Genomic DNA, 14,743 nt, shown 5'->3' with positions numbered 1-14,743 from the left:
ATGAAATATCCAACACCCAAAGTTAAAGGGAAAAGGGTTTATTTAGCTCACAGTTTGTAGAGATTTTAGTCTATAATTGGCTGGCTCCAAGACAAAGTGGCATGTGACAAGAGGGGCAACAGTTTATGGCGGCAAAAGCAACAAGGGAATTTAACCTCTTGTATTTCTGCCCTTTTTATCCTATCCAGTCTACTTAGGTGGGTAGCACTCACGCCCTTAATCCTAGTGCCCTTGAGCCTAGCATTGCACGTGAATCAGTCACACACTCTAGATTCCACCACCTCTGAAAAAGCCCCACCTACGACTGAATGAGGTTTTGGGGGACAGCTCGGCACAGCCATAACAGCCACCATATTGACTTCTAAGATCATGGATTTAGTTTGCCTATGTTTGTGTTTGTTTATTTATTTATTTATTTATTGGTACATTTTAGGTATACAGTACATTTACATTTATCGTTGGGTGTTTGTACCTGTACATGATGTATCTTAGTTCTTATTTTTTTCCCCATTACCTGTGCGCCCTTCACCCCCACCACCTTTCCTTATTTACATAGACTTTGTTTCCTTTTTTTTTTCTTTCTCATAATTTTTCCTTTCCCTTCTTCCCTTTCCCCTTCCCCTCCCGCCACCCCTCCACCTTTGGACCTTTTCCTATTTCAAATTAGGAGTTACTCGTTTTAATCATTTTCATCCTTATTTACACTTTCAGTTTCTCACACTAGAGATACTATTTGGTATTTACACATGTATGTCCTGTTTATTTCACTTAAGAGTATGGCCTCAATATGCATCCATTTAGCTATAAATGACTAGTTTCTTGTTCTTTATGGCTGAGTAGTACTCCATTTTATGAAAAACCCACATCTTCTTTATCCAATTTCCAGTTGATGGGCACTTGGGCTGTTTCCAAGCTTTCGCTATTACAAACTGTGCTGCTATAAACATAGGTGCACATATATCACTGTGGTATGATTCTTTTAATTCTTTGGGGAAGATAACCCAGCAGGGGGATAGCTGGGTCGAATGGGACCTCTAGTCCTAGTTCTTTGAGGTATCTCCATACGGATTTCCACAGTGGTTGCACCAGTCTGCACTCCCACCAACAATGGAGAAGGGTTCCTTTCTCCCTACACCCCTGCCAGCATTTGTTATTGGTTGATTTCTTGATAGCAGCCATTCTTTGTGGGGTGAGGTAGAATCTCTGTTGTTTTCATCTGCATCTCTTGAATGACCAGTGATGTTGAACATTTTTTCCTGTATTTATTTGCTGCTTTTACTTCTTTGTCTGAGAAATGTTTGTTCATTTCAGATGCCCATTTTTGAATTGGGTCTTTGAATTTGGGGGGTCTGATTTTTTTCAATTCTTTATATATTCTAGATAGTAGACCTTTGTCTGAGGTACAGCTGCTAAAAATTTCTTCCCATATTGTAGGTTGTCTCTTAGCTCTGTTGGTACTTTCTCTTGCAGTGCAGAAGCTTTTTAATAAGATGATATCCCATTTGTTGATTCTTTGTGTTAGCTCCTGTGCTACTGAAGTTTTGTTCATAAAGTCTTTTCCTATGCCATTGTCATTGAGAGTTCTACTTAACTTATCTTCCAGCAGGTTTACTGTTTCTGTCTTGATATTTAGCTCTTTAATCGACTTCGATCTTAGTTTAGTGCACGGTGATAGGTATGGGTCTAGTTTTAATCTTTGGCAGGTTGAAATCCAGTTTTTCCAACACCATTTATTGAACAGGCTATCTTTTCTCCAATGAGGGTGATTGGCTCCTTTGTCAAAGATGAGGTGGCTGAGTATGTCTGGAGTTGTTTCTGCATCTTCTAATCTATTCCACTGATCTTCAGGTCTGTTTCTTTGCCAGTACCATGCTGTTTTTATCACAGTAGCTTTGTGGTATAGTTTGAAGTTGGGGATTGTGATACCCCCAGTCATGTCTCTGTTGCCCAGAATTGCTTTTGCTATTCTTGGTTTCTTCTGCTTCCAATTGAATTTTTGGATTGTTTTCTCTAGTTTTGTGAAGTATATTGTTGGAATTTCAATCAGTATTGCATTAAATCTATATAGTAGTTTTGGAAGTATGGCCATTTTCACTATTGATTCTTCCTACCCAGGAACAAGGGATATCTTTCCATTTTCTTATATCCTCTTCGATCTCCTTCAGAGTGCTGTAGTTTTCAGTGTAGAGGTCTTTTGCTTCCTTTGTTAGGTTGATTCCTAGATATTTCATTTTTTTAGATGCTGTTGTAAAAGGAATTATTTCCTGAATTTCTCTCTCAATGATTCTGCTATTTGCGTATAAGAAGGCTATTGTTTTTTGAGTGTTGACCTTATGTCCAGCTACTCTACTGAATCTGTCAATTAGGTCTAGAAGGCTTTTGACCGAGTTTTTTGGGTCTTCTGTGTAAAGTATCATATCATCAGCACATAATGACAGTTTAACTTCTTCCTTTCCTATCTTTATTCCTTTTATTTCTTTCTCTTGTGTAATTGCTGTGGCTAATGTTTCCAGAACAATATTGAACGGGAGTGGTGATAGTGGGCATCCTTGCCTTGTTCCTGATTTTAGCGTGAAAGTTTTCAGCTTTTGACCATTTAGTATGATGTTGGCTATTGGTTTTTCATAGATAGCCTTAATCAATTTGAGATAAAGACCTTCTATTCCAATTTTCTGTAGCGTGTTTATCATGAATGGGTACTGGATTTTCTCAAATGCCTTTTCTCCATCTATTGAGATGATCATATGGTTTTTGTCCTTGACTGTTAATATAGTGTATTACATTTATTGATTTACGGATGTTGAACCATCCTTGCATCCCTGGAATAAATCCGACTTGGTCAGAGTGTATGATCTTCTTGATGACCCTCTGTATTCTGTTTGGCAGTATCTTGTTGAGGATTTTTGCATCTATGCTATGTTTGTGTTTATATAGGTAGACTCATACAGGTTGTGTTCTTCTATAGCCACAAAAATAGCAGAAATAAATGTATATACTGAGCCAGGCATGGTGACATGTCCCTGTAATCCCATTACAAAGTTGGGGAAGGCAGAAGGATCACAAATTTGAGGGCTACATGTTGAGTTTCAGGGCACCCTTGGCAATGTAGTGAGACCCTGTCTCAAAAAAATAAATGTACACACTATTTGAGTCCATAAAGCCTGTCTAAAAAAATAACGAAACAAAAAACCTAACTTCCAGTCATCCTAGAAGTCAGCCTCTTGACTTCCACTCCTTAAATGGCCTACTATTTTGAAGGAGACTATTTTCAGACAGCTTTCAGAAACAGAATTCTAAAGTTGTTAGCATGCTATAGCTAAACCTTCATTCACTTTTGTCTTCTTACTTTTAGGAATATCTTGATAGTGGCTGGAATCTGAACAATATGCCAGTGATGGAGCAGTCTGTCCTTGCTCACATTACTGCAGACATATGCGGCATGAAACTGCCTTGGCTGTATGTGGGAATGTGCTTTTCTTCCTTCTGTTGGCATATTGAAGACCACTGGAGCTATTCAATCAACTACCTGCACTGGTGAGAAGTTCCCATAACCTACGATCAGTAATGCAGGCTGAAGAGGAAAACTTTCCTCTTGCACTCGGATGCATCTCAGCTGAGTCTGAAGAGTAATGACCCCAGCATACACGCACACTCACACACACACCACTTAGACTAAACATTCTTTCAAGTTAGGACAGTGCTTCATAAAGTTCCCTATAAAGTCCGTGGGTCCTCTGAAATTGCACACACACTATTTTGTGAGTGTGGCATTTTCTGGGGATAGGATAGTTTTTGTCTGAATTAAAAGTCTTTAACTTTAGAAAGGCTAAAAAGCACTGAGCCTTGCTTGCACTGTGGGCAGTCTCATTTGGTGGCAGTGGTAACCCAGTTACCCCTTTGGGAAAGGAGCCAGGGTGTAGGTACATCACGTCTTCTAGGTCCTTGAGGTTGTCAGGTTCATTTTTGTTGTGCTGATTTCTGGCATCACAACACTCAGTATATATGGAGGGATGCTTGGGTATGTGTGTATGCTGGTACAGGTACTTGGATTTCTTTACTACTGAAAACTCTTCAACCAAAGCCATTCTTTACATCTGCCCCCCACCCCTGCTTCTAAGTACAAAATTATTTGAAGATCTATAACTCAAATTCCCCACACAAGGAATTTGAGGATGTACCACAAGAAAAGGGAGTTGCCATATATATGTAGAACATCAGTTCTGCTTCCCTAGGCACTTGCTCCTGGTTGTAAAGTGAAGATATTTGCCATACCTCATAGGGATGTTATAGATTTAAAGTGCTTTGAAGAATAATGCTAATTGCCCTATTAGTGTTTGATTTAATCTCATCTGTTAGAATGGACAAAGGACAAAGAAGATAAGATGGAGAGTTGCTGTCTTAATTACTCCCTCACTGGAGGGACAGAATACCCGACACAATTTAAGGAAAGAGAGATTTATTTTGTTTCACTTTCCAGTCTATAGTCAACTGGCTTCTGGGCTGGATGGCATGGTAGAGGGGCATGGGTGGAGGAGAGCTGCTCACTGCTTGGCAGATAGGAAGTAGCGAAGGGAAGAGCCGGAAAGGGACATATATCCTCCAAGACGAGACCCCACCTCCTGACACAAGTCATGTACAATACTGTAATCTAATCTTCCCAAAGCCTGCCTATGGTTTCATGAGGCTTTGGGGGCCATCTACCTATAAACGGTAACAGTTGCCTTCCCTTCTCAATGGTTACAGGAAATTTTTGTTTGTTTGTTTTTTGTTTTTTTTGGTGCTGGGATTGAACTCAGGACCTTATGTTTGCGAAGCAGGCAGTAGAACCACTGAGCTAAGTCCCCGGCTCCATTATAGGAAATTTTGATAACTACATATCCTGTAGCAAATGTGATACCTTATAGTCTTAGAAATTCTCGATATGTGTATTTTTTTTTTTTTAGTACTGGGGATTGAACTCGGGACCTTGCATTTGCAAGGCAGGCAGTGGAACCACTGAGCTAAATCCCCAGCCCCTTATGTGTATTTTTTTTCAAAAAGCTCAGAGAAAACTGGCAGCCGGAAATGGACCTCAGATGGAAATTCTTGTGCTTGAACTTTATACTCGAAGCAGGGAAATGTATTACATATGTTCAGACCACATTTCTAATGATACTTCAGCATGAACATTCCTTTGTAGCTTAGTCTCACAGAGGAGGGTCTTAAAATTATGAATTGGTTAACCATTTTGTTGGTGTCGCTGTTGCAGATTGATTTATTTTTACAATCTTATTTCTAGGGGTGAGCCAAAAACCTGGTATGGAGTCCCAGGGTATGCTGCTGAGCAACTAGAAAATGTCATGAAGAAGCTGGCTCCAGAGCTCTTCGTGTCCCAACCCGATCTCCTGCATCAGCTTGTGACCATCATGAACCCCAATACCCTGATGACTCATGAAGTGCCTGTATGTTCTGGGTTAATCTTCCTGTGGCTTAATTCACCACTTGTTTTTCCTCATAGTTAACTTTTTCATTGACTTGGTTATGTATTTTTTGTTATATAACTTAACAGCAGAAACAGCCATTTTGTGCAGTTTGGTACTGCTTAGCATTAACCTAATGGGACTAGATCCTCAGACACCATAAAAAGTAAATTTTTTTTTAACTTTTTTTTTTTAGGGGGGGCCTGGAGTTTACTTCCTGAATTTTTGGGGGGGGGCCACCGGGGATCGAACTCGGGTCCTTGAGCTTGCGAGGCAGGCGGCAGAACCACTAAGCTAAATCCCCAGCCCTTCCTGAATTTTTTTAAAATTCTGAATTCCTAGTTGTTGTTTTTTTTGTAGCTTAAACAGAGGTTACTGAACAGCTTTACTTTGCAAATAATAAGCAGTAGGTTTTTTTCAGTATATAGTTCAGTGGTTTTAGTATTCACAGGTTGTATAACCATCACCATGAATGGTTTCAGGACTGTAAGTTTTATTTATAGCTTAACCCCCCTCCCCCCCCACACAAGTTCTGGCTTGTAGTTCAGGCTGGCCTGAGGCTCACAGCGATCATCTAGCCTCAGCCTCTCAAGTACTAAGATGACAGGGCATACTACCACAGCCAGCCAATAGCTTTAATCTTTTGACCAATGAAACATAAACTTTAAAAATAATTATGTCAGTAAAAATTAGTTTACTGTGAAAGTAGATAGATTCTGTTACAGTTAGATCTAAACTCTGGTATCAGAATCCTTCGTATCCTGTCCTTATGTTAAAAAAATAATTTTATTATAATCAATTGAAAAAAATAATTTTATTGAATCTATATGATCTTAAATTTGAATGGTGAACCAAAATAACATGATAGATAGAACTTCATTTTATTATGCCCCTCCACTGAATTAAGTTGTTTTGTTTTGTTTTTTTGGTACTGGGGATTGAACTCAGGACCTTGTGCTTTCAAGGCACGTGGCGGCACCAATGAGCTAAATCCCCAGCCCCGCTTTTTATGTGGAAATTTACTTGGCAGTCTTGAGCTTGGATTTCCTGGCTTCTGGTCTGGACTGAAAGGAGCCATTAAAGTTGCTATCATACAAAATGACAGTCCTTTACCTGCTCCCTTTCGGAAAATATGAAGATATTTGGGGAAGCCAGATTGAGGTGTATGAAGTTGAAGAGTCCATCCTGCTTAGCTAAATCAAATGTAAACAATAGAGTAACGGTTAATGTGAATTCTTGATCATGATATGTCTACATTATGTGATTTGAGGTTCACAGGTTGCCAGTGAGGGCAGACAGGACTTTTTTTGAGGGATCATCAGTAGTGCATGGATTATAACTTAGAAAATAATGATCAATAAGTACTGAATTTCTATTTTCTCTTCATTGTTAGTGTTTTCCTCATTTTGATTGCTCTTTCCCATTTGTCAAAAGTAGCTTGTTCTATATGAGACTTAGCTCTGGGTGAGTTATATGGGGCTAGATTCCAGGCCTCTAGAAGTTTGAGTCAACTCCTCATGCATTTAGGGATTCAGAATTTAAGGGAATAGACAGTGTTTATGCCAGTATGGAAGGGTGGTGTGCTTTGACTGATGGTAGCTAGGAAATTGATATTACTAACTTAACTGTTGAGAATCAGAAAATGCCACCTGAAGTAGGAATTGGAGCTTCTGCTTATTGTGGAATATGCCTGGCAAAGAGCAGGGGAAGGAAGAAGTGATGCAGGTAGAAGGGCTCATGCTCACGTGTTAGTTGTCTGGAAATGTTGGACCCTGTTTTACCATGCACGTGGCTGGCCCCAGCACTTCTGAGTCTGTTGGTCTGAGGTGGGGCTTGATGGTCTGGATTTCTAACAAGCACAGTTAGTGTTGATGCTGCTTGTTCTAGGCACTGCACTAGACAATCACCGATGTAGAAATACAGAGGTTTAAAAGGGTGTCTAATATCATATAACAATAAGTTGTATGAAGGGTTTGTGTGCCTAGAGAAATGTAAGTGCTTTTGGCGTGAGGTGGGTCAGAAGAGGGGCGTGATGACAGGTAAATGTGAGGTCCAGTTCGGAAAGAGCTCTGTATATTTTGAGATTCTTGAAAGAGTAGAATTTCTAGAGTTGGTGTTAAGAGATCCTATTTGGAGGCTGGGGATTTAGCTCAGTGGTTTCGCCGCCTGCTGTGCAAGCACAAGGACCCGAGTTCAATCTCCAGTACCAAAAAAAAAAAAAAGATCCTATTTGGGGATAATAATACTGCATTAGGACTCTGGTGGAAATCCAAGGTACACATGTCATGGCTGGCTGTTTGTTATTGAATCTCTAAAAGGTTTGCCATCACTGCATTAGGATATTTTCAATTCTAGCTGTGTTTAGAAAGATGTGTCTTGATTGTGGATGTGGCCATATTTAAAAACATTTTAGTTTATTAGTACATGTTTGTGGTACAGAATATTTACATGTCTTGTGTCCAGTTGGTACGTGTACATAACACATGCCAATTCCAAATAAAATACAGATAATAGTAAGGGAGATAGATCATTCTCAAAGGGGATGATGGGAGGGATAAGTGATGGCCACATTTTTATAATACAAGCCATGGTTTTTGTTCAGATACTGCTTAACTCTGGGTATTGCTCTATCTTCTGGCAAAAATTAGGTAATAATCTACCACAGTAATTTTATCTTTCTGTTAACTTTTTAAAGTTTTTCTTAATTTTTTTTTTTTTTTTTTTGTGGAACCGGGGATCAAACTCAGGACCTTGCACTTGTTAGGCAGGCGGTGGCACCACTGAGCTAAATCCCTGGCCCCTAAAGTTTTTCTTTTTAAGACAGGGTCTTTCTATGTAGTCGAGGCTGGCCTTGACCTCACTATGTAGCTAAGAGGCTGGCCTTGACCTCACTATGTAGCTAAGGCTGGCCTCAAACTTACAGCAATCCTCCTGCCTCAGCCTCTCTAGTGCTGGCATTATAATCTTGTCCATCCCCGACGTTTCTTCTTAACTTTTTTTTTTTGAAACAAGGTCTCACTATGTAGTTCAGGCTGGCCTTGAACTCACTATGCAGCCCAAGCTGGCCTTGAACTCACTGTGATCCTCCTCCCTCTTCCTCCCAAGTGCTGGGATTATAGGTGTGTGCCTCCACTCCCAGCTATCTTGTTAACTTTTTTTTTTTTTCCTTGTTAACTTTTAATTGGCAGAAAACTGCACTTTTTAAAATTTTTGGTGGAATCATCTTATACTCTATGTCCAAATTATCTTTGGTGAGAATGTCACTACCTAAGAACATTAAAAATATTGAATATCTGTTTCTTTAGGTTTATCGAACAAATCAGTGTGCTGGGGAGTTTGTGATTACATTTCCAAGAGCGTACCACAGTGGTTTTAACCAAGGTTTTAATTTTGCTGAGGCTGTGAACTTCTGCACTGTTGATTGGGTATGTAATTATGAGTGAGTGAGCTTTTTCAAATTTGTTATTTTTCCTGTGGAAATGGTATGTAGTACTTTAAAAATTGTCGTGTGTATGGTAACTTCACCCATTGCTGGTCAGTGGGCCAGTTGGCAAATTGGTTTACTGGTCCACAGTGAGGTCAGGCACTTGTACCACATTGTAAATCAAGGATGTACTGCTTAGTTCAGCTGAGGTTCTTTTCTTTTTTAAAAACATTTCTTCCTTCTCTTCTTTTTCTCCTCCCCCTCCCCCCTCCTCCCCCTCCTCCCCCTCCTCCCCCTCCTCCCTCTCCTCCCTCTCCTCCTCCCTTTCCCCCTCCTCCTCCTCCTCCTCCCTCTCCGCCTCCCCCTCCCTCCTTCTCTTTTTGGTGCTGGAGAATGAATCTAGGACCTTGTGCTTGCAGTTGAAGTGCTTTAACACTACACTACATCTGAAGCCCAACATTTTTTCTTTTTTTGTTGTAGTGGTATGGTAGAGCTTTTGTTTCTGCCTTTGTTTGGGATAGGGTTTCATTAGGTTGCCCAGGCTGGCTTAAGAGTTCCTAAGCCTAAGGAATTGTCCTTTCTCAGCCTCCTGAGTAGCCTGCCTTGTAGCAAGACTTCTTTTTTTTCTTTTTTGGAGACAGGGTTCTCACTATGCAGTTCAGACTGCCCTTGAGCTTACGTTGTAGCCGAGGCTGGCCTTAAACTCACAGGGATCCTCCTGCCTCAGCCTCCTGAGAAGACTTTCTTGATGAAGAAAAGACCCTTTTGATTTACATTCTGACTGAAGCTCATTACAAACTTGTAGCAAACAATGCCATTATGAAATTTTGTACACACTGGCTTAAATCATCTGTAATAGCAATTCGGTGATACATTTAGTTTCAGTTAAAATTGAATATTTATGAATATTTGTTAATGCTTTTCATTTACTTAAAAAAAACCCTGTCTAGATGAGGTATGTGTGGTGTTAAACTAATGAGCTGTAATTTTGTTGCAGTGTTTTTTAAATAGTATTAGTTGTATCTAAATTTACTGTCCATTATGTAGTCCTGAAGTTGATTGAACCATAGCAGTTCAGCAGTGTTTCAGAATGTGTAAATTTGAATTTCCAGTTGTATTCCATATTATTATGCACATTAATTCATCACTAATACTTTTTTTTTTAGGGGCTTTTTTTTGGTACCAGGAATCGAACCCAGGGCCTCTAGCTTGCCAGGCAGGCGCTGCGCCACTGAGCTAAATCCCTGGCCCCATCACTAATACATTTTTAAAAAACATTTCTTCAATTAAGATATTTAATATGCCAGATATTTGGGATACTAAAATAAATACAGCTCAGGGCCTAGCCTAGGAAGTTTAGAGTCTGGTTTTAGTTTTGAATAGGGGTTGTTTTGACCCAGAATGTGATACTTAATAATCTGATAGTACGAATGAGAATTTTTTGGACATAGAAGAAAGATGGATGGCATGTCTTTCCTTCTGTCTTATGATGCAGCTGCCATTAGGCCGACAGTGTGTGGAACATTATCGCTTGCTTCACCGCTATTGTGTGTTTTCCCATGATGAGATGATTTGCAAGATGGCTTCCAAGGCTGACGTCCTGGATGTTGTAGTGGCTTCCACTGTTCAGAAGGACATGGCCATTATGATTGAGGATGAGAAAGCTTTAAGGGAAGTTGTCCGTAAATTGGTAAGTTTCATGGAAATCTAATTGATGCCAGTAGGGCCAGGGATGTAGCTCAGCGGTGCTGCGCTTGCCTAGCAAGCACAGGGTCCTGAGTTTGATCCTGGTACTAGGGGAAAAAAGTGCTAATTGATGTCACTAGATCTAACTTAAAAACATTCTCATGCACTTTAATAACATTTTAGTATAAGTGCTGCCGAAGTGAGCACATTTTAATAACATTTTAAGAAATCTTTTCTTAGTATTTAATTTCCTTTAAGGCCATTCTGGGGTTTTTGTTGTTGTTTTTTTTTTTTTTTTTTTGGTGCCGGGGATTGAACTCGGGTCCTTGCACTTGCCCTTGCAGCAGGCTGCGAAACCACAGCCAAATCCCTGGCCCCAAGGCCATTCTGATAGATGCCCTGTAATACCTCATTGTTGTTTTTATTTGCATTGACTTTTCGTGTACTTGTCACCTGTATCTGTCTCTTCACTGAACTTCTCTTCAAATGTTCTGTGTCCCCTGTTTTTTCTTCTTTATAAATTGAATTGGTGGAAGAATGTTTTATATATTCTGGATACTAGTCTTTTATAAGATAAGTTTTCTGCTAGTATTTTTACCCAGTCTAGTTTGTCTTTATTCTCCTAGCATGTCTTTCACAGGGAGGAGGTTTTCTTTTTTTTTCTTTTGGTCTTCACAGTGAGGTACGTCTTCAGCCATCACCACCTTTTAAAAACTTCTTTGAACAAGCTTTTGCCATGTCACTGAATTGCTCAGTCGGTGCTCTTGAGTCTGCCTGCCTCAGTCTCCCAGTCCCCATTGCTGAGATCATGGGAATGTGTCACCATGCTCAGCAGCTTTTTCATTTTGATCAAGTCCATTATATTGATATTTTTTCTTGTGTAGGGTGTGGGTCCTACTTAAGAAGACCTTGCCTAACCCAAGGCCAGGATCATAAAGGATTTTCCAGTGTAGTCATGTAGGAATCTCATGTTTGAAATCTTACAGTTAGTCCTGATCTGTTTTAAGTAATTTTTGTTTGTGCAAGATTTGGTTGGAAATTATTACATGATTTTGCATGTGGATTTCCAGTTGTCAGCACCATTTCTTGAAAGATTAGTCTTCCTATTGAATTGCCTTGAAACCTCAATGAAAATTGTTTCACCACATATGAATTGGTCTATTTCTGGACTCTGTCCATTCTGTTCTATTTTGTTGTGTTGTATTGTTTATTTGTTTGGTTTTTTAATTTATTTTATTTGTTTCGTTTTTTGAGGCAGGGTCTTACTTTTTAGTTCAGGGCAGTGTTGAACTTAATATGTAGCCTAGGCTGGCCTTGAACTCACAGCAGTTTGCCTGCCTCAGCCTCTTGAGTACTGGAAGCATGCCCAGCCCATTCTGTTAACCATTGCATCCATACCAAACGGTTTTTGTTGTTACGACTTTTTTTTTTTTTTTTTTTTTGTCACAACTTTCTAAGAAGTCTTGGAATTTAGTATGAGTCTTCGAACTATGTTTATTTAAAAAATTATTTTGTCTCTTTTAAAAAGTTCCGTTCCTTTTCCATGTTTTAGAATGAATTTATTGATTTCTACCAAAATAATCCCTGTTGGGATTTTAATTAGGAATACGTTTAACCTGTGATAGTTTGAGGATGAGGTATAATTTATGTTTTTAACAATGGTGAGTCTTTGGTCCATGGACATGGGGATAGTTATGTGTTGTTGTTGTTTGTATTATTAAATGGAGAAGTGTTTGGGCTGGGGATTTAGCTCAGTGGTTCTGCCACCTGCCTCGCAAGCGCAAGGTCCCGAGTTCGATCCCTGGTACCAACAAAAAATAGAGAAATGTTTCATTTTAGACTTTTTTTTTTTTTTTGGTACAGGGGATCGAACTTGGGTCCTTGTGCTTGCAAGGCAGGCAGTGGAACTACTGAGCTAAATCCCCAGCCCTGAAATGTTTCATTTTAAATGACACTTTAAAAATTTAACCCTCACCCCCCCATCAAATGCAGGACCTTGAGCTTACAAGGCTGGTGTGGCGCCACTGAGCTAAATCCCTGGTCTTGGCTTCTAATTGTTCATTGTTAATATGACAAAATATAATTGATACAAATGACTTTTGTGTATTCTCCTTGAATCCTACAACCTCACCAAACGCATTGTTTTATTTCTAATAATTTTTATTTGACTCTTTAGGGACAGTTACATCTGCAAATACAGTCACATTGATTTTTTTTTTTTTTAAATGTGCCTCTGGGTCGAGTACTGGAATGCTGACTCTGTGGAGCCCTTTCCATTGTGGATCAAGAATAAGAGCAAGATGGGCCGGGGATTTAGCTCAGTGGTTCCGGCGCCTGCCTCTCAAGTGCAAGGTCCGGAGTTCGACCCCCGGTACCAAAAAAAAAAAAAAAAAAAAAAGGGCCGGGGATTTAGCTCAGTGGTTTTGCTGCCTGCTGCGCAAGTGCAAGGACCCAAGATCAATCCCCGGTACCAAAAAAAAAAAGAACAAGAGCAAGATAGATATCCAGACGTCCCCTGATAGGCTACACTGGGGAAAATAGTGCCCAGAGGATTTAAGTGATGTACAAAGATGTTAAATCAGTAATGGTAGCTAAAATGAATATGTTAGCTAATTTTTGTATCTTTAAGAAGTAGTATTTTTTTCAGATACAAATTTCTAAGTAAAAACTGGTTGTGAACTCCAGAATTCATTTTCAACTAAAATCCTTAGGGTTGGTCTTTAATCTCATTTTCAACAAAAAATTTCACTGTCTCCAGCCCACAAAACCCTTTTCAATGATCTATTCCAGATTGAAACAAAAAGTTCACTAGCATTTTCCTTATTCATCTTTGTTGGTCCATGAAATTGTTAGACTTGAAAGGATCAAAAGATGAAAATAAAATGAAAGCACTTAGGGTTCATAATTAGGACAGGCATCCTCAAAGTTGGATTTGATCCAGTTGCAGATAAGGAGAAAAGGTAATAAAAGCTTGGGCTTTGAGTGACAAAAGATAAATCTCAGTAGGGCTCTCGAGAAATCAGATGGTACTAACTGTAGTTGAGATGTACTGGTTAGACAGAGCCCTTGTTTTTGTTAGGAAGTGCTTTATTAAATGACTTCAGTCTGTCCTGTGACAGTTTTTCTACTTTACTCAGGTGATAACTGAGAAGATAACTTTTTATGTAAAAGGCTAAAGACCACTCTGAGCAATTGTTGAATGATTATCTTTCCCACTTGCCCTGTCTTCTTTTATTTTTTTTTTTTTTATAGATTCTCCAGTAATAGCACTCTGAAGCCTGTGTAGTAATTCCTTAGAAGTAGAAAGCGCATGTATTTCCTGTGTTTATTTGCTTTCATCTGTAACCAAATTTGGACAAGGACCAATTTGGAGGAGGATAGACAGCTAATCTTTGGGACTGGGATTTAGCTCAGTGGTTTCGCCACCTGCTGCGCAAGTGCAAGGACCCAAGTTCAATCCCGGTACCAAAAACAAAAAACAAACGACAGCTAATCTCAGAAGTATTGTCCTGGTAATTACTTTTCACACTGATCAAAACAGCCATACTTAACACATCTTGTCCAACAATGGATCCTCCTTAGATAGGTGAAGTAGATTAACTTGCCCATATTTGCTAGGTCATTGTTACTTTTGGGTACTGGGTATCAAACTTGGGACCTTGTGCTTGCAAGGCAGGCACTGGAACCACTGAGCTAAATCCTCGGCCCTATCTCACACATTTTTAATCATACATTTGTATTTGGTAAGGCTTTTATTTTGGGGGAGTGGATTTTGCAACTCAGCTACTGCATGTTTATCTTCAGGCTAGTAGATTATATTATCCTTTGGAAGTCTCTAAAGCACATTTTAATTCTAGGGAGTAATCGATTCTGAAAGAATGGATTTTGAGCTGTTGCCAGATGATGAGCGACAATGTATAAAATGCAAAACTACATGCTTCATGTCTGCCATCTCCTGTTCTTGTAAACCTGGCCTGCTTGTCTGCCTGCACCATGTAAAAGAACTGTGTTCCTGCGCTCCTTATAAATACAAACTTCAGTAAGTAGGAAGAATATCTTTTTCTATGGACAGTACCTGAGTCTTTACTAAATGCTCAGTGACATCCCTCTTGCAGGGCTGAGATGTTAAGTAAGACATTTCGTTTTCTCCAAAGCCACATGTCTCAGAGGTGTC

General features: G+C 39.5%; 1 protein-coding gene across 2 annotated transcripts in view; it reads left to right on the top strand.

Moving 5' to 3' along the window:
- The window catches only part of Kdm5b (lysine demethylase 5B), an 82,451-nt gene that overhangs the window by 46,953 nt on the left and 20,755 nt on the right, over positions 1–14,743 (top strand). For both annotated transcript variants that reach the window (XM_087193902.1, XM_087193903.1), the window contains exons 11-15: positions 3,353–3,534; positions 5,279–5,441; positions 8,765–8,884; positions 10,379–10,573; positions 14,427–14,608. In XM_087193902.1, coding sequence (XP_087050028.1) covers positions 3,353–3,534; positions 5,279–5,441; positions 8,765–8,884; positions 10,379–10,573; positions 14,427–14,608 — 842 coding nt within the window. The remainder of the gene's footprint in view (positions 1–3,352; positions 3,535–5,278; positions 5,442–8,764; positions 8,885–10,378; positions 10,574–14,426; positions 14,609–14,743) is intronic.

Source organism: Heterocephalus glaber, unplaced genomic scaffold (assembly GCF_053883595.1).
Source record: "Heterocephalus glaber isolate CG9 unplaced genomic scaffold, H.glaber_assembly_v1.0 deba00001600, whole genome shotgun sequence".
NCBI lineage: Eukaryota > Metazoa > Chordata > Mammalia > Rodentia > Bathyergidae > Heterocephalus > Heterocephalus glaber.
Note: the sequence above shows the minus strand (reverse complement) of the source record. Positions and strands in the feature narration are given on the sequence as shown.